General features: G+C 36.3%; 1 protein-coding gene and 1 long non-coding RNA gene across 2 annotated transcripts; both read left to right on the forward strand.

Moving 5' to 3' along the window:
- The first annotated feature begins 6,275 nt into the window (after window positions 1-6,275).
- On the forward strand, window positions 6,276-6,832 carry LOC135118646 (uncharacterized). Its single transcript, XR_010277699.1, has 2 exons — window positions 6,276-6,403; window positions 6,573-6,832. It is a non-coding gene; the product is annotated as an uncharacterized LOC135118646 (long non-coding RNA).
- A 13,394-nt stretch (window positions 6,833-20,226) lies between these two features.
- Window positions 20,227-21,297, forward strand: LOC135118651 (V-type proton ATPase subunit e-like). Its single transcript, XM_064041219.1, has 4 exons — window positions 20,227-20,383; window positions 20,572-20,619; window positions 20,847-20,934; window positions 21,185-21,297. The coding sequence occupies exons 1-4, from the start codon at window positions 20,250-20,252 to the stop codon at window positions 21,230-21,232; spliced, it is 318 nt and encodes a 105-aa protein (XP_063897289.1). The 5' UTR covers window positions 20,227-20,249; the 3' UTR covers window positions 21,233-21,297.
- Window positions 21,298-23,905: the final 2,608 nt, after the last annotated feature.

Below are 23,905 nucleotides of genomic sequence, written 5' to 3' on the forward strand. Positions count from 1 at the left end.
AGCTTTTATTACGCTAAATAAGATATAGATAACGAATTTCGGTAACCGCTAAAAGAACCACAAACAATAGCTCTTTCTGTTAGAACGACACCACGACACATGTTTCAATTATTCTTATCAGTTATCTCTTTTCTGTCGCATTCGGCCCATCTCTATTTATAAATATCAAAACTAATCCACTGCTGCATTTGTTACTGTTTGCTTAAAAAAGCTCCCGTCAAAATCGTCGATGGAGTGTAAATAAACGGAGGTCGTTGAACGGAATTTCAATAGTGTACCGTTTAAAAGATTATCTGGTCCCATTCAGCCGCAATCGAAACCGACTTTTGTTGTAATTGTCACATCTGGCAAAATACTCGGCCCCACAGCGGAGGGGCCGGTTCGACCCAGGCGTCGCGAGTCAAGGGTTGTGATGACATTTGTTATTGTCCTCTTCAAATTAAAAATGGTACATTATTAAATCTGTTATTATTTCTGCACAAATTAAAATTATTTCGTTTTATTGCTAGTAGAACATAAAACTTTAATGTTACTTCAAATTGAAATAGGAAAATTAAATGGAAAATTACAGTCTTATGAAGCATGTCATGTTCTTTGTAAAGTTAAAGTCTAGAATCGTTTGTATGCACTTTGGGTCAAATACTTTCAGTTAAATAACGTTACCAAATGATGAAGATATTGAGATAATTACTTGGATAACGTTGAGATTTATAAGGAATATCTAGGAAAATCATAACGCACTACTTTTTGTATATTTATTTTACCCCGGAAACTAAACCTCAAATTCGATATTATAAGTAAACTTCCTTACAAAGCAGAGAGCATGTATAAAATCCTATCAACCCTTTACACAAGTTCATACATAGTGGTTACATGATCAATTCGTATTCACATCATGAGTGCCCCTCCTTAGCAGCGCAGCGACGAACTAGAAGTGTAAAAAATAATATATTGCCGGGAAAGCGCGCGAAATTATGAAAAATGGCCGCCGTGGCTTCCCGCCCGCCGTCATTAGACGCCGCACATTTATCTGTGGAGAAAAACAATGTACGGAAAAGAGGTTTTGTTTTAGGTGGAATATAGAGGAAATAATAATGAAAGGGTGTTTGGAAACTTTATTTTGGTTTTGGAATGTTAATGCGTTTACATAAATGAAAAAAGCCATCGTAACTAAAATGATGAACTTAAAGAATTTATGTTAATGTTAGGTATTTCAAATCATGAAATTGTCTTAATTGACGCTCCAATGCGATCGTCTTCAAAATATCTAGACTGTCTTTTCTATAAAACCACATCTTTTAATGCCTGCCCGGAAATAATATATAAAAAACCCTCCTTTTAATATCAAACTCTCTCATATATTATTATAAACATTTTCCAGTAGCAAAATCTCGCAGGCGTTGTTAGTTTGTTAGTAAATCCCTGTAGAGGGAGGCACCAAACTAAGTGGCTTTTCATTTTCCCTCCCGTGCCGCATTTTATTTATTTTTCATCGCCCGCGGCGCCCCGATATTATATCAGCCATTTTGTTCATTTTTATTGCACCCGCACAAATGCACCTATTATTTTTTATAGAATGCATAATGAATTGCGTGTAGGTGGGGTGTGTATGTACCTATGAAAGGCATAGCTTTATGTGTAGTTGATTTTAAGTAGGTATTTAGGCACGCTAAATAATATTGTTCTTTGAAATGTTGCCAAGTTTATGAAACAAAAGCTAAACTTTGTCGTTTTAGCCAGAACGACTATTTATTAGGTACATACCTTGCAAACAATAAGTTCATTTATTTTCAGCTCCCTACTTATTCTCAAAAAAAAACTTAATATATTCGCACCAAAAACTGAATATAAGTTACATGGAATATGTAATGAAAAACAACGGATATACATAGCTTAATAGATTTTCTACTAAATTAAGATCAATTCGTGGAATTCAGTTCTATTTGACAGTGATTTTTTACATGTACTTATTGATTCCATTAGCGAATCACTTTTACCACGATGGCCGCAGCCAGACCAAACATCAGCTTTACACCAAACAGTCTATAAAACGATTTAACTATATTACTACAGTATGCCATGAAACCCACCACAAATGTAGCAGGTCTCAGAGTCTCAGATGACACACGACTCGTAAAATTGTACGAACCACACGTTTCGCTTACACCGCTTGTGTTTTAGTAAGCCGATCCGTCTGTATCGATGTGTTTAGAATAAGATTATGTGGTAAGGAACCAGTTTTATGGTGTGAGATTTTTTGTTACATTCATGGTCCCAGGTTGTTTGGCCTCCAGGATCTGTGACGTGTGAATATAGAGTCTAGTAAATAAAGTTTAATCCCAAACAAAAGAAATATCCTTTATGTCAGGTCCTGCTCTCACATTTGCGATATGCTGACAAGCAGGTCGACAGATGACAGTCTATTCCTACAAAATATAATGCACATATTATTCAAACATTGTTTGTTTTGTTTTGTTGTTTTTGCCTTTATAAGAAGCCTAACTATAATTTCCTTCGTAATATGCAGTTAGGTACGTCTATTTAATTCTGCTGCGCATCTTATATAAAGCCTGATCTACCTGTAGGATTGTTGTGTTGGAACAAAGGGCTCCAGAGGGAAGAAAGGTAGGTTTACTGAGTAGGTAAATGTCGGACACTCCTTCCCACTGCACCCATAGGGGTCATTTGATGATTTCTCACAAAAAAGTTACCAATATATTTAGTTTCATTTTCGTAAGTTCATGGTTCACTATGACATACATGAGCCGCTATTTCGTCTAGTCACGGACTATCAGTGTCGGGTCCAATCTGTCTTTTTGATACAACCGTCCTGTGCCACTAACACTTTGGTTCACATGTATTACATGTGGGACTGTAGGTACCTAGTATGTATTATTTTGTTTACCTAGAGAAACCTTTTTTGTTCACTTATTTCTCTTGAACGTTACTTACATAGTAGTCCCTTCTAAGTACATCATGGAAATAATCTATGTTCAATACCATCCCACACCTGCTATGGGTATTCAGAATCGAAGATAGTATTTCAGTACGGTTCCTAAGTACTTCTAAAACAGGTGCCCCGACAGGCTCTCTACATGGCATTATAAATAAAAAATAGGTATAAGTACTAGGTAGGTTGGATCTTGGAATTCTGCGTAGCGTAGAAAGGGATAGCAGTGTTCATTAGTGACCAAAATCTAACAGAAATTGTCTCCAAAATCCTCAACACAATAAATCATTGTCCTCCTAATCCAAAGTTCCTTAACAAATCACCGACAATAATAGTTATTTTACACCATTATGCAAGCTGTGCGACTAATCCTTTTGTCTAATTTACGACTGTCTGATACCAACAAACGTATCTCTCGGATCAATCAGTAATTAAAAGGGAGCGGTACAGACGCCGACGAAAGTGCTAAGCCTGGTTCGTCCCTCGACGCAAACACACGTGGCCGGCACGCGCAGCCCCATTACATACACATTACGGAGATATTTGGACTATTACCGGACGGTTATCGCGTTATCTTCGCCATCGGATCATCCAGGATTATGCGGAGTCTGGGAAACTTACACAACCTATGTGTACTCGGCCTCAAGTTACACTTTACTCCAAGTAAATAACAGAACTACTCGATTATACAATATACGGAAAAACAATTAGTTGTTCGTTTTTGCAAGTATTAATTTGTACCGCACTACTAAAATAGGTGAATAGCCTTCTATTCAACTATTTCAGTTTCGCAACTGCAACAAAAAGTGTTGAGAATTTATGCTAAATGCTGAACAAAAAGTGTTACGCTTTGTAAACACACGTTTCGTTTTCTTAGAGTCAGGTGTAAAACAATTTAGAATAAATCGCTATAAAATGTATTAAACACATAAAGGCAAAATGGAGCCATACAATACAATAAAAATGACAGTCATAACACCACTTTAATAAGAAACATTGCTTCCGATCCCTGACACCATCAAATTACAACAGACGAAGGGGAGGACTCACTTAAATATGAATCATTTCATTATAATGCCGTATTCAATCCGAGTAAACCTCACTTCATGTTGTTATTACAACAAGGGGAGCGTACAAACATAAAAATGTATTATACTCGTGCGCATAAGCCCCGTGGAGACGATAACTGACACTTAATACCATAGAGCGTGACCGCATTACTCCGTGATCTATGGTCCGCGGAATCTGTGAGCGCAACTTTATCTATGAATCGCCATCGCCGACCTGTCAAAAATTGGAGGGAACCGAAATCGGTTTTGTGCGAAACTGTATTCCATTAATCTACAGGGCACTTTGTTCCTTAATACTTTGAATTAAAATGTATATTTGGGCTAGAGCACAGATTTTTTTTCTTTTTTGTTTGTATGCGAACGTAATATCTAGATGTATAAGGGTAAGACAGAAAGTTGAATGGTTTGTTGTGCTTTTTGGTGTCGGGCGAGGGGAGATCGAGGTTTTATGGGAACAGCAAATGCGGCACGTGTCAACCGATGGAATTAGCCGTAATACTTGCATTAATAAAGTGTGAAATTGCCACCGGCGGCCGGTGTTTGTTATAATTCTCTATTAGGTGTTTTTTGAGCGTCGTCCCCCGGGAATGACTTGAAGTGAGCTTAATTAGATTGTTCTTTTGCGGAATACTCGTATTTTAAACCTCAGCCCCTACCTTGTGCGTAACAATTCATTTGCAGTAATCAAACAAATTATCGAGCGTGAATTAAAGGTGAGTGCACCAATCGGAATTTCCAGTTAATTGTAGATGTTTTTATTTAATTTTTTTAATTAGTTCGGTGGTGCGCGGTTGCGTGACGGGTGATACCTGGCTACAATGGCCGGAGCGTTGTATTTAATTCCGGCGTGGTTTTACGGTCACAGTATTTTATTGATTGCTGCGACCAGTGAGCCGCGACGCCCGGGACTGGATAAACAAGGGCTAAAAAATAAATAAAAATAAAGATGGCGAACAAGGCACCGCCCCCCGTTGCGACGGTGGCTACCGTTTCCAAATGTCATTCTCAACCGTACCAAATGTTGTGGAACGTTCGATCTTCGACAGAAGTCGATATCGATGCGCAGAACCGTTATGTATTACAATATATTCGAACATATTCAAAAGTTACTCCTACTCAGTTGGCAGCAACAAAATTACTGAAAAGTGTTGAAGAAATCTGAAATAAACAGATAGACAGGGTACAAAACATACCTACAAAAAGTTAATAACCGGAAAATGTCGCTTAAAAGACACGATCTATTGTATTAGCAATAAATCAACAAAATAGGTATAATATAGAACTAATGAACTGAACATAATTTATATTTATCGACTATCGATAAAACGAAGAACCTCTCCAATTTTCCACAGCCAACCGAAGCAGTAAATCGATCGTATTTTTTTCAGTCAATCGTCTTTCAATTCTAACTTTGGTGATATCGTATCGACTTATTCAATTTCGAGGGGCATTCGCATTTGTCGTGGTTCGATCATTTCCGTCGATTTTTTATGGTATCAATGTCGATAGAAGCATCGTCCGATTGGTCACGCGCATTCCTACGATTTGTAGAAGCTACTGATAGAATTTTCTTATTGAGTGGCGGGTCAGGTGCATTGCAACGTCACGAAGCTACTTGTTCGTGTATTGAATTGTATACTACATAGATATTGGACTGTCGATAGCCGTTAGAGCTAGAATATTGAGTATTAATGTCAAGGCTGGACGGTCAATAGACTTGACATTATCAGTTACTATTTATATTTGGATGATTTCAAAGCTTCGATCAATATTAATCGACTAGTCGTTATCATATTAAACCACTACAGGCAGACTTAATTATTTCTCCATTTTTTTTTCAGGAGAAATATAAATATTCTTTTTTGTTTCTACATCAGGTTAGACTGGAAGAAGCCGGCCCCAACATAGTTGGGAAAAAGGCTCGGAGAATGAGAATTACCTTTTTTGTTTCTATAAACTCCTGGGTTATCGGCTTTCAGCATTTATTTCACTAGTGAGGGTTTTCATTTGTTTGAATTGTAAACATATTTTAATAGAAATTCTCTTAACAAGACAACACAGTAGCGACCAATACCTCAAGAAACACCAAACAACCAGAATCGTCTCATCAACTCATCATTTAAAATTGTCAATCACAAAAAACCTAACAAATGTAAAAAATATATAATCATTGGTGTACAATTAACCCTAGATCACTAACCTTCGTCAAAACGACGACGAGGATTTTAAAAAAGTGGTATAATTTTTAAGTGCGTCGTCGCACGCATTTCAAATTCCAGCTAATCTCAGTCGAACCAACGCTCGCGCGGCACACGGGTGTATTTTTTGTGTAGTGGCCCTGTGCTCGCCGTTCCAGCCACCATGAGTCGTCGAATCGACGAAGGTTAGTATTAACGCAGCAACATTATTATTCAGGATTTTATTTATTTTTAATTTTTTCGAGTATAATTATTTATTTTTCTTATATTAGTGTTTTGTAAACTTTGTACTTAATTTACCTACATTGAAATAAGTACCCACACTATTTTTATTTGAATATATTTTTATTTTAGATACGATTCGTCACCTGTTATGTGATGATAATAGTGACGAAGAAACTTCTACTTCTACACATGAGCCTGATCAAAGAGAAGATGCCGATAATCTTTCTATGCCTAAAAAAAGAAAACTTTGTGCAATTTGCCCCTCCGCAAGACGAAGAATCACAAAGAGTCGTTGCACTAAGTGCAACAAATCCTTGTGTGGCGAACACAAACTTGACATTTGTCACAAATGTATTAATTGATAGTTTTTTTATAAAATGTTGTTTTCTTTTGTTGATTTTATTTCTTAATTCTAATATTTTAATGATTTTTTGAGTCTTTGTTTTGTTAGTTATAAAGATTTTTAGCATTTAAAAAACGAAAATGTTGATATGAGTAACATTTTCGGGTCTCAATTAAAAGACTGTCAAAGTAATTAAAATGTGATTTTAGTGAATAAAAAGCTGATAACTATGTTAACAAATGATTATTGTAATAAATAAATAAAACACAAAAATATTTTATTTCATTAAACCTAACCAGCTCCCCTTTACATGGCGTAGTCGAAACGTCGAAGGTTAGTAATAAGCGTTGTAAAATAAGGTTAGTAATCTAGGGTTAAGGCAGTTACAGACTCCCTGAGGGGTATATCAATTCCATGTATTTAGTGTTGAAAACTATTAATTAATGTGCGCAAGAGTCGATGCCCCGTCGCGTCTGATCCTGCGCACGGCATGGGGTCGAAACGTCCTTGTGTAGAAACACCATGTATACAAGGCTTTAAATTACGGAGTTCACACCTGCGGGATTTTGATGATTAATAGGTGGGATTTATAAATTGGGACAATTTGTTTTTTTATCGTTTGATTAATTTAGTCATGTTAAGTGAATGCTATGTTATGCTGAGAACAAATAACTGTTGCAATAACAATATTGGAGAGACACTCTTTTGAAAACCAAAATTAACTTGTTTTATGATAGCTTAGAGACATGGCCTTGGTATCTTGTCGAGTCTTCTTCATGTGACCAAGTGTTGAGGACCGTGTTTCTTTTGACCTTTCAAAAGAACGTATTAGGTATACCAATACCTACCTATTTGAAATACAAATCTTTGATTTGACTTCGATGCTATTATCGTTATGCTAATAATTATGTAGGAAAACATTTGAAACAAGTCTCAATTAACACAAAATCTTGGTAACATTACTAACACAATAAAACGATGTCTTTTCCCAATTCTACAAATTGATTCGAAACCTATTTGGTCCGTATCAAATGAGGCGTTCTGTTAGGATGAATGTTGTTGCATGCCTTCGTCATTCCAAAGGAGATTAGAAAAATAAAGTGGACGCTCATCAGTTCTCACATATGTATTAGTTTTTATTATTAAGTTGTTTAAAGTTAAAATCGTTCAATTTAATCATGAATTTGTTGAGACTAATATAAAAATAAACTTCATAGTAGGTAGTTCCTACTATACTACATATAGTAATAAACTAGGTACCTACTGTAAGGTTTCAAAATCATTTCAGTTCATCGTTACACGCTGTGAACTAATAGGTATGATGTAGGTATCCATTCCCTATTACGAATAGTTGATCATAGAAAGATATACATATGATTAGCAAGTGAATACTTAAGCATGCATGTAGGTTGTTTGAATACGTCTAGAGATCTATTTTAGCAACCATTAATGTAAATATTATTTGACAAGTAGTGTAATAAATAAGTAATCTTCGAATTATCTAGCAGATGATAGTGAGCTATTTTGGGAATCAAGATATAGTTAACGACAGAATAGATAGACAACAAATTGTGTGTCTTCAATTACAACTAAGTAGTTTTCCTGTACTAATTAAATTTTTCTTCAGACCGCCGAGGTATAAGTAAAATACATTGTGTAGGTATTATTTAGATATATAGCTTACATCGTGCCCTATCCTGAGTAGCCTCAATACCTACGCTATTATAGTTTGGCAACTGCTAGGGATCATCATATCGGCATGATTTTGGCATCCAGGATGATACCGAGCTCGTATAAGCTTTGCACAAATGCGAGCAGATTCGAAATGGAAGCCTTACTTTACAAGAAGTTGGTTGGTAAGTAATTATAGAACCTGTTCTATGATTATTAAAATTTTCCTTACGTGTCTACAAACTGCACAGATTATCAACAACAAACACATTCACATACAAATTCATACAAACCTTAGCAACAACTTCAAAGAGCACATCAATAACGGAGATAGCATCCTATTTGCCTGTAAAAGCAATAATTTCGCGACCAATAAATAAATGTTCGCGATAGCCGATCAAAACACACCGCGTATATCAATCTACTATTAGTTAAACATATTGCAAAGGGCAGTGAATCAACTGAAGTCACTGGAACGGAAACTGCAAGCGTTAAAATAGGACCCGATAGTGTAACACACAGGTCAAAGGAAATTTAACCCAGTGGTGAACAAAATAAGGTTGGGTTTTATATGTGGGATGTCGAGGTCGCAAGTTTTGGTGCATCGGAAGTTGTGTCTATCAAATTATTGGTCCGATAGATAAGAGTTCTTCTTTTTTAGTGTGCAGGGCTTCGGTTTGTGAAAAGAAAGCATTTTATAGTAAACAAAATTAAATAACATGTAAAATAAATATTTAGATAAATAAAAAAATTTAAGACATATTTCATTGTCATTGGAGACATGAAGCCCGTAATGAAAGGAATTAAAGGCTTTATCACAATCTATCTGAATGTCAGGGAATCTTTAAGGAAGCGCACGTTCCTTATACAAATAGTAATTATCAGACTGAAAACCCACGTTAATCATCATCAACTTCAACGTAAAAACGCCTTTCCAGTACTTACTATATATATTTGTTTTCAGAAACCGCCCATACAACCATATCAGGTAAAGGACATAGTTGAATCCTGCAGGTATAGGTACAGCCAACGTAGGCCGTGACAAAAAAAGAAAACAAATTAATGAAAATATCGAAAAATAAATTGCTTTCCGCGTGTTGGTGTTACAATGATAAATTGACTAACGCAAACGTTGATATTTTATACCCTTTCATTTTATTGAAATACCTTTACATGGTCACTAACAATAACTGTTGTAAGAAAGGTCTATATTACCATTGTTATTGCCTATTTCTCAAGCCATTTCTCATTGAGTCCTGCTCGATATTTCATACGACTTTATCTTTAAAACAAAACGGACAGTAGCAGGTTATCATTAATCAATCGTTAATTAACTTGCATATGCAAAACATTCACACTCCTCTCAATTAACAACAAGATGTATAAAGATAATATGCAAATGTTTCACCTTCGCACGCATCCTTCATTTCAACCATCTCGTTCTTCCAAACTGCTTATTGTATAAACCCATCTTTTTCAGTTACAAATGTTTGACATCGTTCCTCGATCGCTTTCAGTTGTTCCTGATAATTTTTAACGCGTTTCTTTCGTCCTTTTTGCGTCCGCTCTAATTTCGATATCACCATCCCTTTTACCAATAACAAACGAGCTTCGATAAATAAAAAATCGTGCGTCTCTTAACATTTATTCGAGAACGCAATGAAGTAATATTTCGGCGTTTATTAATCGTATTGATGACTTTTTTCTCGTAAAGGGCATCATGTAGTTAACTGCCTTATAGAATGTAATTATTTCATTATTTAACACTTCGGGCGGTTTTAATGAAAATATACAGGTTCCCTTATATTGTTTTGTTTGCCAATCAACTTTTTTTGCGGTGAAATTGTTGTTTTTGCTCGAAAGGCTAATGGGATTGCAATGCTAATTGGACGCGATGTCTAAATATAATTTACATTATTGCGAATGAGTTTTGTTCGAATCAATTTATACAAGTGAAATGAGTTTCGTTATTTGCAATAGCTCCTACATTGTATTGTTTTGAATAATAAGAGTTATTTACTAGTTAAATCTAAAGCCGGCTTCTTTTTGTCTTTTGCCTAGCTTTTTCCCAAATATGCAGCAGACGGCTTCTAGTCTGACTGACTGCATTTACTAGTGTTTACATGGACCGACTGCCTATCTGACGTCCTCAGCCCGATTACGAAGGCAACGTGATAGGTACGTGATACGCCTAAAACTGGTTGACAGCGTTTCTTACTTTTTACAACCCATAAGACTGTCAAGCTGCGGACCGACACAAGACAGCCAGGACCCACGTTTTAACATACCTTCCTGAACAGAGAGTATAAAGATTCGATAGAAGTCATGCCGAGAAGGTGTGAGATCCAAAAGGTATAAAGTTTAGACCAGAACCTAGCGAGAACAAGAAGACGACAAACCTATCACACTCACGCTTCTCAGAGACTCTTGGTGTGAGTCCGCAGCCGCTACAAAGTCTATCTATCTATTGGCTATTGAACCAAATCAAAAAGCCATTCATCTTGCTGCATCAGATCTTGGCAGATTGTTTACGCGATGCCTCTGTATTTAGGTCGCTCTGAATGGACAACTGAATGGGCGATAAGGCACAGCTGTGATTCAATGAACATGAATAATAATTAACACAGTGTTATCGATATGATGCACAAATCATTACCAACTCTGTTTTATTGTCCAATTAAATTTGTCGGAATGAGTTTGTGTTAGAGTGAGGCAGCTTAAATATCACTAATTTCTCTCATCACTTTCATTTATGGACGTGGTTAGCTATGCTAGCCATGTTTACAGTCTTCAAAAGTGTTATACAACTATCAAGTAATAACTAATGTAATATAAGTTATATTTAAAACTTATATTATTTACATCTAAAATTGATCCACTATTATTCAACTGTTCCTACAAATTCGACCTAGGATTTCCGATTCATACAAGATGAGTATGAATCAACACCAAAATGGTAATTTGATAAGTTTGTTTTCTTATGTAGGTATGTTTAAATATGCGATTTATATATCACCTATATATCCATTTCTTATTTCAGACAGTAATTTAAAAAATACAATTTACATCTAAATAAAAAAATCTTGGTGCACTATCACATAACCCTAATGCGCGGGCGCAGCGGTGTCAAAGGAGCTGTTGGTTACTGCCAAGTTATCATAATTTCGTATTCGACATCTCGCAATAGGTTATCAGCGACAGATCCATTGGGAGCGCTGCATCCGTTCCTAATGATAGTGCTATCTACAATAAACGCAACTACTCGAGGTATAAATGTTTCTACAAGATCATCCTCTAGGTACAAACTTGCTTATTATAGTTAAAAACCTTTGACGCTAGCAGGTAAGACAACCGATCTTGGCTAAGAACCACCATAGTAATTTAGTTTCATGGTAGACAAGCATGTGTGATGTCACGATTCACCATCATAGGGATAAGATCGTGGAAACACCAACCTTGTTCAGATTAAAGTAAGCATTTCAGATTTTCAATTTTCAAAAAAAATCGTGGTGGCCTAGTGGGCAAAGAACCAACCTCTCGAGTATGAGGACGATTCCACGCGGGTTCGATTCCAGGTCAGGCAAGTACCAATGCAACTTTTCTAAGTTTGTATGTACTTTCTAAGTATTTCTTAGACACCAATGACTGTGTTTCGGATGGCACGTTAAACTGTAGGTCCCGGCTGTCATTGAACATCCTTGGCAGTCGTTACGGGTAGTCAGAACCCAGTAAGTCTGACACCAGTCTAACCAAGGGGTATCGGGTTGCCCGGGTAACTGGGTTGAGGAGGTCAGATAGGCAGTCGCTTCTTGTAAAGCACTGGTACTCAGCTGAATCTGGTTAGACTGAAAGCCGACCCCAACATAGTTTGGGAAAGGGCTCGGAGGATGATGATTCAGATTTTCAATTTCTCATTATTCTTGTCAAATAAACGGAATTTTATTATAGTTTAAATTGAATTCATATTCAAGCACTACAAGCGCATTAGCAAAATACTAGCAAACAGCTTAGTTTTGAATTGATGAATTTTGTCTTTACGAAGAGTTGATTGGCTTATTTATTTATGATTTCACTTATTAGTGCCCATAAATATTTGTGCGAGTTACTTATATTCATGAAATTGACCGTGAAGCTTACTGATGCTCTTGACACTAGTTTGATACTCGTTGAAGAGTCACCAACGGCTAGACCTATTTACATTTTAAAGGAAAAAGGGGATGATAAAAAATGGAAAGACCAGTAAATAATATAAATTTAAAAAATACCGGCCCACAGCGTACCGTGTCATCCTTACTTAGAATAAAGTAAGAACAAGAAGAAAATATCCAAGTAGTTGAAACATCATGTTATATACAAATCAGTAAGAATATAAGTACTACAACATTCAACTCTTAACATTTCAATGTTAATGTCTTCATCAATTCGGCAGTAAATGCTTGCGGTGCGAGTAACTAGTCCCAACTTTAACTGCTTATGTAAGGCCGACAATAGCTTTTTACGACAAAACCTGTAACTTTATAAATAGTTCTGAAGTTATTGTTATGCTTTATAGTTTCTTACATGATAGATATAAGCCGCTATTTTTGAGGCCCTACCGCAGAGAAGCATAGCAAAACATCCTCTTAGCATGAGATCTATCATTTTACGAGTTTATGATTTTCATGGCCACAAAGAACAAAACAGTTTCCGCGTTTTAATTTTGGAATACTATTGTGTGGGTGGTAAAGTTTCTGTTGTAAGATGGAGCCGATATAACCTTTGGAGAATGTCGATCTATGTAGGTATATGGTAACATTAACAATTGAAGGAAACTTATGAAAGAAAACTCCTGAGTAAAAACTGTGGACACAGCTCAGCTTCTTCAAAAAGAAGAGATTCTTTTCCAAACTATGTTGGGGTCGGCTTCCAGACTAACCGAATGCAGCTAAGTACCAGCTGTGTTTTACATGGAGCCACTGCTTATCTGACCTACATAGTACATGTGCATAGCTCATAAAGGGTGTTTTTTTTCTTAGCCTGAATTGACAGCTGGGCAAAGGCCTCCCATTTTGTCTCCAAACACGGTGTTATTAAAATCAAAACCAGCCTCATTAAGTGGTTCTTTTTCCGATTTCCCCGCCGCTTCGAAAGCCCAACGTTGGTATAAATCGAGCACCATACCAGCCCGCGGGCTTTTTGATCGGGCGCGTTCGCTTTAACTTATGTGTCCCCAGTGAGCACGCTTGTTGCCAATGATGCATGCGTTCTTTGCGTGTGTGCGTGCGTGTAAACATGCATATTCAATTGTTATGTGTGTAAAGATCTATTGCTTATAAAAAATGTTGGATGGGGTAAATTATTGGTAGGTGAGAAGGTCAAGAATTGATGCCTTTTGTGGTTAAAAAAACCCTTTGGTAAACAACTATTGATGGTACATACATAGATGCAAACGACATTTTCTTGTGAAAAATTGAGGAATTAATACTTAGTCACTATATGCATGCAACACCCAGGAAGTGGGACATACTGTTAATACTTTTATAGGTGCCTATGATAAAAGCACATGGAATGATTATTTTACTTCTTTCAAGAATTTTGTTTATTAAAAATAAAAACTCTAATAAAACAGCAAACAACACAAATCAAAATTTTAATAAAAATCCTCAACAAATTGAGCATTACCAGTGATAAGTTGGCAGCAACATGAAAGAAAGCAACAAACACACAGCAATTCACATGATTTACTTGTGTTACGAATGAAGTAGAAACGGTGCAATAATACGATAAAACTATTGGTATATTTCTTGGCCATATATCATGTTTATGGGCCATTCCGCCGGTACATTTCGGCAATTTCCTGAATTATTGTACACTGCTGCCGAACTGGTTCTATTGCTCTGCTCTGATGTATCGCCTCTATTCTTCATAAATAGGCTTTGGTCTTAGAGGATTGCATATATCAAAGTAAATGAAGAAGGCTTGATTTAATTGAACCTTACTTTTCACTTCGTAAGTTATAAATGCTAAAGGACCTCTGTCTATGTGTTGCGCATTCACACTAAAACGGCTGAACCGAGCTAGATGAAATTTGACAGAAAAGGTGATATCTTGGATACCGGACATGTGTTTATCCAGGTGAACCGCTGGCGAAAGCAAAACAATTGAACTATAGAACTTTTCACAGGCCCTTTCTAGGATATGGAAACTTAGTCTGACTAAATCATTAAAATTACATTAGGAATTTACTGGATGAATAAGCGTGAATAATTAATTTTAACTCGTATTAAAGTTTCGATAATTTAGATAACAGTTATGAATGTCATCATCTGCTGTAAGTTTTTTTAGCATAACATTTATTTCTAACAAAATAAATAAGAAGTATTACTTACAATACAATTGTATATTTATAAACAACCCATTATGGTAGCTAAGTTATTAGTTTTCTTTTTTGAGTATTAACGGCCAGTGTCCCCGACAGAGACAAATAAATATCAAAGAGTCGATAAATTATAACAATTGGGACTTGGCATTAATACTCTTTGACACACGTAAACATATTTCGGTAGCTTATACGCACTTAAATTGACGATTTTTCATTTCAATATAATATTAAGTACGTTGTCAGAAAAATCTAAATATAGAATCTGTTTTTTCTTGCCATAAAAAATCTCTCTTTCAGTTTGACGTGGACAATTTATTAATAACAAGCTTGCCAAGTAAGCGCATATTTGTACCTACTTATATAATTAGTCGAAAAAAACAAACGACGAGATAATTGTTAATTTAAATTAATCTTGTATTTATCGCCATAATATAAACAGCTCCGGTTGTCATCCGTGAAGGTACCTAAATGCGCTCAGAGAGTAAAAATAGCAGCTTGACTTTTTTCTCCAACTTTGATAAAGATGTATCTTTACTGCGTAATCCACATTTTCCCGTTGATTTTATCCACATTGGCTCAATACACAGATGTTTATGTTCTATTAGAATTAGGAGCAGTCATTAACAAATCTATTTTAGGGCTTCAAAACGACAAAATACTGAAAGCCTCTAATGCTCAAGAATCATGCTTGGATCCACTAGACTTGACTAGACCTATAAAGGATATAAGCTGAACATTAGAAATAACCTCCCCACTCAGAGACATTTAATGATTACTTTAGTCACTCCTTAGTGACGGAATGTCATACAAATCCTTCACTAAGGAATGGCTTAAGTAACCATCCTTTTCAGTCCCTTTTCAGCTCCTAAAGCCAGAAAAACTACGTTATTAAGTAACAAACCTCTACGCCCATTACGAAACGCTATGAACCCATGAACTAAAAAAATCAATAACAAATATAGTTGAGTTAATTCAATATTACAATTAGAGAAGTGTCGACAGTGTGACGATAACATATGTTCCACTAATGTTGAACAAAACAAACTGAGTTCAGGGTCGGAAGATAAAACTCTTGTATTAATTTGCTGCCGTAGCCGTGACAATGTCGGTCCATCTTACTCATGCGCTTTAAATAGATATTAATTAATGTAAGGGGTATTTGAAATGATTTTTAAGAACTTTCTGTATTTACTTATAGGAGAAGCTTTGCAGTGATAAAGGTAAAGGTTTACCTGAACAGAATTCATAAAACTTAATTGAGTACTTTAGTCTCAATGTGCACAATTTAAAACTAAGGTGCGGGTCATCGGACTATCTTCTGACTTCGTAATATATGTTTGCATACGGTGTTAACAGGGAAAAAATTTGAACATTAAATGTACATACACCATACCTATTTGTCACATTTAAATTAATGATGTGATTGCTACAAGATGTTTTACCTACTTTAACGCAAACGCAAAAAACGCATCTCAAGAGGACCGGCTTCATCCGTTCAACATACCAGCCAAATGCCGTCCACTGTAAAATGTAAACCTCCCCCAATGAACCAACCATCTCAGTCTTGGATAGCCCACACCATCCACTACCCATGAGTAGAGGAGACATGGTTTGGAATGGAGACAGCGTTTCGGCAAACAGTGAATAGGATGTCCTGCTGCACGGTGAAGTAGTGATTTGAAGAAGATGGACGCCGATGATAGGGTGTAAAATATTGACCTGAAAGAATTAAGCTCTCTTCTTTATTAGATGAAACCTTTTCAGATTTTTTCGAGAGCAGTCTCCGGCGCTCTCAATACTTTGGTCACCTTACATCTTTGTGACGCCGCTCCTATGATACGAAGGTTATCTCACTATAATAAATAATTGAAGTTGTCTTTTTTCAAGTAACCGCCGCCGATAACATGTTTATTGAATATTAACGCTTTCGACGCAATTAAAATTTAACGTTGGACGGTTTTTTTAGGTCGACTGTAGGTCAGTCGGACGGGATTTAATCTGGTGTCGGGGGAATCAGATGATTGAGTCATTGCCTTTGGTTTTGCCATGATAACTCTTATTTAGGATGATGAACTTTCTTTGTTTTTTTCGTGCGTAGTTCCTAGACTATATGGCTTCATAACTACCGGCTTGAGAGTGTTGGACTCTGAGAATTAGTTAAAACATTCGTGTTTATCTGGATAAGTCTTCAATGCTTAAACCGATCAGAGAGGTAGAATGCCTGATTGGTTGCTCTCTTTCCTTAAAACTTGCGTACGGTGTTCTAAGTAAAGGTGCCACAGTGCAGTGCAGAATAATGCCATAACATCACTATCATAAATACTTTGTTTGAAGGTTTTGTTACGCTTCCACTCTAAAACGGCAGGATTGATCCAAATATGTTTTTTCTTGGAGAGAGGTGCTTCTTAATAATTCTAATTTTTTACTCCGAGGATGCAGACGAAGTCACGAATGAAAACTAGCAGAAAATAATACGCAAACATCTTCAAGTAAAACCTAAAACCTGTGAACAGCTGACGTCATTCACCACGTTCACAGAACTAAATAAGACGTCTGGTCGTACGCGGCCGATGATTTGTGGCTAGTGCTGTCCCATTGTGTTAGTGTTGTGCCGCCGAGCGTTACAACGTTGCTAAAATAACTGGTAGACATGAGATTGTTTGCGGGAGGTTTTAATGTGTTCCTTTGTCCGGTTAATGGGGGGCGGTTGAAATTGTATTTTTTTTCTGGAGATAGGTGTTGCTGTAGTTCTCATTGTGTTAGGGATCTGTGTGATTGACTGGCAGTTGTAGATATAATATTCTAATAAAGCCTCTGTACACCCCTACTATTTTTTTTTTCAATTTTATACATGACTCGATATGATTTATAGGACTGAAGTAACGGTATTCAATTCAGGAAAATATTTCAGTCCTATGTAGAATGATGCTAATGTATTATTCTATAGATATACATAAGCCAACGACCGAAAAACGAGGCAAACAAATTCCAATACAAACACAAATAAATAAAACAATTTAAATAAATTCCGTTCATAAACGGTCAGCCGAGTTAATACGGATAAAAAATATCTACGCTAGGCACGTACTGGCCAAATACCCGCGAAAATAATTTAAATAAAGAATGGTAACGGCATTGCAGGGCGGGAATGTATGCGCCGCTCAGTGTTGCCAACCGAATAAAAATAAATCACACGTGATTTATTTTAGCTGCGAAGTCACATGCTATGTTCTGGGTCGCTGCAGCTACGCTATGTATGACAACTCTCTTGCATATGTTACTGCATAGAATTTTGTATTCAAGGAAATGCTTTGGCGACTTTTGTTTTATTTATTTTTGTACAGTTTGGGTTTGTAAGGCAACGATACTGCATATTTAACTTGGTTCAGATGCATCATTGTATATGTTATCGTTAAGCTCTATTTTGTTGTCATATTAAATGATAACCGCGAAATTTTATAGGAGTTTATACTAACGCAAAGTTGTAAGAATCAACCTTTGAACTTTGCCATAAACCATAGCTATTGATAGGTAGTATAACGGATGATATAAAATGGATGACGGAGCTATTCCAAAATTAAATTCAAATCATGGAACATCGTCACACCCTCCGGAAATTGAAGCAAGCGCCGCCGCTTGACCCGCTCTGTCAAACTGACAGCTGTCAAAACGGCAGCCTATAATATCTGGAGGCAAAGGCGTCGCCGTCCTCTGACCGTGAAGATTTCCGATAAAATGGAAATTAATATGAAACGAGAATTTTGTATTCAGTCTCGGATCCTCTCTATATACCTATGTACCTATATCGACTCACTAAGATAAAGTTGTACTATTTTGTTGAACTGATGATTTCTTGTAAATCTAAAAGTATATTTTTAAAATCAATATCGTCAATATTTCCTTTCACATTGAGTCTCTCCAACAAGATTTTCAACATAAAACCTAACAACAATCTCAAACAAGCCATTAGATTGATCTGTCTTAAATCTCCGAGATAACTGTATAAGGTTTCACATAAAATAGAAACTTAAAAATCAATTCATGACCTTAGAGGTCAACTGGCTGAGATGAAGGCGATAGGGAACAGGGAAATGCACTATAAATGGCCATCAGTGTGCGCATCGATATTACCAATAAATTCTTTGCTATATTTCCCCGTACCAATAGATAAGGCACTATGATGTGGTCTGCGCACACGACTCTTCCCGAAGCGACGATTGGGTAGAAGCGGCTTTTTCACTGTCCCAAGCATCTACTTTGAACAGAAATACTCTTGCCTCTAAGGGTATTGGACTTTAACACTGTAATGTTTTAATGCTTATAGATCCATTTCTAGAAAAATATTCTCAAAGGACTAATATAAAGACTTTTAAAAGATACTCTCAACTATGTCCAACTACACTTGGGCACATTAAGATTTAATCATTCTTATGGGGTCTCGAGAAGTTGTGTTATGTCACAGCATCTAATTTACCAGTGAATAGGTAAGCACCACCCTTACATAAAAAAATGAAAAATAGTATTTTTATAATTATTTCTAGAAATATCTTAATAAAATAAACAAACAAGAAAGTCTCTCCACACTAACCCGCCTGTTCGCTGTAATGAAGACATACTGTACGGAGCCCCGCCCCCGCTAAGCGGATAATTGAGTCATTATAGGTGCGCTCGCGCATACGGCTCTCGTGGTATCTGCGATCGGCCGATAGCGATTCCGATCCGGCCTCGGGTACCGCCGTGACGTTACTTAACGTAGCTTAACATGTTTCTTACTTGTATCTTGTGTTATGATGTACTGATTTCTTAAATGAAAATGGTTCATTATTACTTAGAAAACTTACTTATATGGACGGACATCTCTGTTTAGGGCCAACCCGCTTGAAACTGCTTTTTTAATCACTGTTATACTCAGTACCAAGTACCTGGAACTTTTATTTAGTAACAGATAATAGATTCTGTGAAACGCCTGGTAAAGAAGGTAGCGAAGACATCTGGACATCCTAAACGATGTTTGGTAGTAAAGGCTTTCTAAAACTCTGATAAGTTTTTCAGTTTGTCACGAAAATATAGACTGGACTCGCTTTCCCGAATGGGAAAATTAATATTCGAACATGGCACCATTAATTCTCAACGTTACATTACCTACTTTAGAGACATGTTTAATTATGAAAATGAGTACACATTCAACATTATATTTATGCATAAAAACTATTTTACAAGCAAATACAACCTCTTCAAAATAATCTGTCCAAGATGTGACACTTGTCAAACTCCCCCTGTATTGTATATCTTTCAATGTCTGCTTAATTTCCTTTATTGCTCGCAAAACTTAGCTTCTTTCTGCTACCTTTCGAGGTAATACCTAACTTTATTCACTGTTCGACAAAAAATAATATAAATAAGGTGAATCTGGTCTTGCTGGTGTATCAAAATGTCTTCAACGGAGCAGCCTCTCAGAGCTCAGGACAATGAGGCTTTCTATACACCGATATATGTCCTGACAGCTGTGTTTGGCGCAGTCTTTATCTTTGGACCTCTTTTGGTTAGGAAAGGACCTAATAGAGGGTAAGAGTAGCCTATGTACTTACTAGTTAATGTACAGACTAATGAATTAACAAACTAATAAGGCCTATAAGACAGAACATGAAGGTTTTTCGGAAGGAAAATTTCGTAAATACAGAAATATATCGCGTTCAAGTCCGGATTACTGAATTCAGTGCGCTGTAGAGTTTTCACATTCTTTTTGATTTCAGAATTACAAGATGTTGTATAATGCTCGCTTCTTTCTGCATGTGGATATTGTGAGTTATGATATTTTTATTTAATCATATGGATTAAAATTAATGACCCTGAAAGTATTGTATTTTCCTAAAGTAACAAGAGATGTATGTTGCAAATGAAAAAGAACTATGTATTATTTAAATTATATGCTCAATCCTTCTCCGTGTGAGAGGAGGCCTGTGCCCAGCAGTGGGACGATAAATAGGCTGTAACTAACTAACTAACTAAATTATATGTTTTGTTTCAGCTGGACAACTATGTACATAGCGCAACTCAATCCATTACTGGGTCCTCGCTTGTCGAACATATCATTGGCCTGGGTTGGACATAAATGGGTAAATCTTTTTAAATAATAACGATACAACTCCGTAATAAATAATACACATAATGACTTAGGAAGCAAAGTTCTGCATAGTGCCCACATTTTAGACTAGCAAGTTCATCCAGCCTATATTCAAACACGTAGGTAATCTCTCTTCATAATTAAACCTCTGTAAAAACTGATTAACTAATTCTTTATTAACTAATTCTTAATAGTTTGATGTCCTTTTTAAAACTGATTGATAATAAGGTGTTGTTTTTCAGGGTAAACATCCCAAACATGTTGCAGAATTGAGAGAAGACGGGACTTAATTCAGTGACCTCGCTTATAAGAGACAATTATTATAAGTACTACTAACCACTAATTACTTATTCTATGTGTTAAACTTTAAGGCTACTTTAAAAACCTGCTATTAACTTATTCAATAAAGTAAAATAAGAAAACACTTGTTTTTTATCTGCGGTTATTATCAAAATACGAATGGCAATTTGATTGTTAGGATTTACGGTAAAAAATGTAGGCGCTCAGCCGATTTTAATGAAATTATATGTGCAAAAAATAGCACCTAAGATACATATCAGGATACCTACAAGTGTAACTGCGGGCAGCACTGACAAATTAGAGAAAATCTAATTCTTAAGAAAAACTTACCAATTCAAATTCACTTTTAAAATTAAGACAAATACAGAATGTCTCCAAAAAATCTAAACAAAAGTAGCTACAATCTATAAATTCTAGGTAAAACACAAACATAAGCCGAAACAAAACGCAATCAAAAAGTGGCAACACCAAACGAATTGTAATCGCGCACGCCCCCAAAACAAATCTGTGGGTATCGCAAAAGATCAAAATAACATTTGTACCGAAATCATTTATCAGAGCTGATTCTGTTTCCATTTGGCGGGGTTTGGCCCACGCCACGGCTTCGGCGTGTCATTATGATGGGAGGACATGGTGTAGGCTGGCAGCGATTTATTCTGTTCATCAGATTATAGGTAAAAATTAGGGGAGATAGACGAAAATGAGATTTTTGGGAATAATTTGGGTTTCATAATTGTCAAGGTGGGATTTAAGCATGCTGAAGGAACTAAAGAAACTAGCTAATATTCTAGATAGATAGAATATTGGAAACGACCGCAAAGGAACAGGAAAACCATGTCATAGTCTGTTAGGTACCTTTATCAAGAATTTTGGGGCGGTGGTATAGCATACTTAGTTATATTCCGAGTTGGAAATGTTGACTTATGTACCTCTATGTTTTAACTAAGGTAATTTAAATTAAACAGGACATCCTGATGAATTCATTGAACTCGCAATTTGATAGCTAGGTACAACTTAATAGCAATATTTTGTAAATCGCTACCGCTTATGCGTGTAGCCCCAGTCCCACCCTAACGTGCTCAGACTAATGTGTTTCAGGGGAATAACACGTTGCTGGGGAGTTAGTCATTAATACTTGTTGGCGACGACGTTCACATTAAAATTTAATATTTGTATTACCTTGCTGTGCTTGTTATGAATAAATAAATATTCGATTTGGTGATAGATTTTGGCAAACTTTGTTTGAACTATTTTTGCATCTTGATTCCCCTTTTTCTTTTCAGTGAGAAGGTTTCTTCTATGACGTCTTGTCCTCTTTTTCCATACCAAACCTTAAATAGTTTAATACCACCCATGGAACAATTCGGACCTGACCAAACCAAAAAAATCCTAGCAATACCAATATAGCAAGCAGGCCTTAACATCAACACACAATACCGCTCGCCAATAAACAAAGGACCCTCACCAATAAAATAGGTGCAATTACACAAATCCCCAAAAAATCCCTTTACAAGATCATCCCTAACAGTAACTCAATTGTCGCGTCGGCTATTTGGCCGATCTATTTTTTGCTCGGCTCCAGAATTCGCGCCATATTGCCAACCACCCCATCTAAATGATAATTCGAGGGCCCTTCTTACAATAAAAATTATTGCGGCCGGTTTATTTTATTACACTTTATATTGTGTTCGAATACCTACACAGGGGATTGCGTTCACAAAAATAGTTTTCGTTGCCAAAATAGGCTTTATTACATCGTTGTAAAGAATGGAACCCTTTCGAAGTGTTGGTCGTCGAAAATTGTGTGTATGTCCAAACTTGTCACAAATGTCGTATTCGGCAAATGGACAGTGATTTCCCGTTTACCCTTTGACCAATTCGGTTTCGATTCGTCGTATTGACATTTCTTCGGGTGCGTTTTCGTATAAATTGTGTTTTTCAGTTTATTGCTGAATAGTTTTGCGTCGTATTTTCTAAACGACATTGTAATCTCGTAAAATGTTTTGTAGAACATTCTTTTGAACCAACCATTGACTATGTTCTATAATGAACATGATTTACCTAGCGTTTGCAAACTGAGTTACGATTCCGTATCTTGTGTGCCAAATATCAAAATTTAACTGAGAAATCTAACCGCTATTGTCCAAATTATAACGTTTTTGGTGGATTTTCTTTCTCATGGATGGTGATGGTTGAAGTCAATTCTTAGCTGTTTTCATTAACACGGCAAATCAGACCAAGTTAAACCCAACCACGTTTAATTTTATACCGAAAATATATTTATCTATAGCCTGCCATGCATCTATACATAACCATTAAACTAAGTACAAGATAACATACATACTCATTTCACGTTAACGCTATTCACATGCCTAGCAAACAGACCTGCAAAGCTGACAGAGGTACTATAATAGTAATCAAGCACAAGACAAAGCCACCCCATTCTTATCTCCCTGTCAGATCGCAATCAGTGTCGCCATGTTTGATGTCATTATGAATCAAATTCCCGCCTTTTTACTTTTTTTCCATTCGCTAGGCACGGCCAGATCTCACAGCCGATAAGTTCTTTATTATCCTGGATGATTTTTTAATCTGTGTAGCTACTTGGCGGTTTCGCATTTGTGTATTGCTTAGAGCATTTAACTAACCAGAACTGACATAAG

This window comes from Helicoverpa armigera, chromosome 2 (genome assembly GCF_030705265.1).
Source record: "Helicoverpa armigera isolate CAAS_96S chromosome 2, ASM3070526v1, whole genome shotgun sequence".
NCBI classification, from domain to species: domain Eukaryota; kingdom Metazoa; phylum Arthropoda; class Insecta; order Lepidoptera; family Noctuidae; genus Helicoverpa; species Helicoverpa armigera.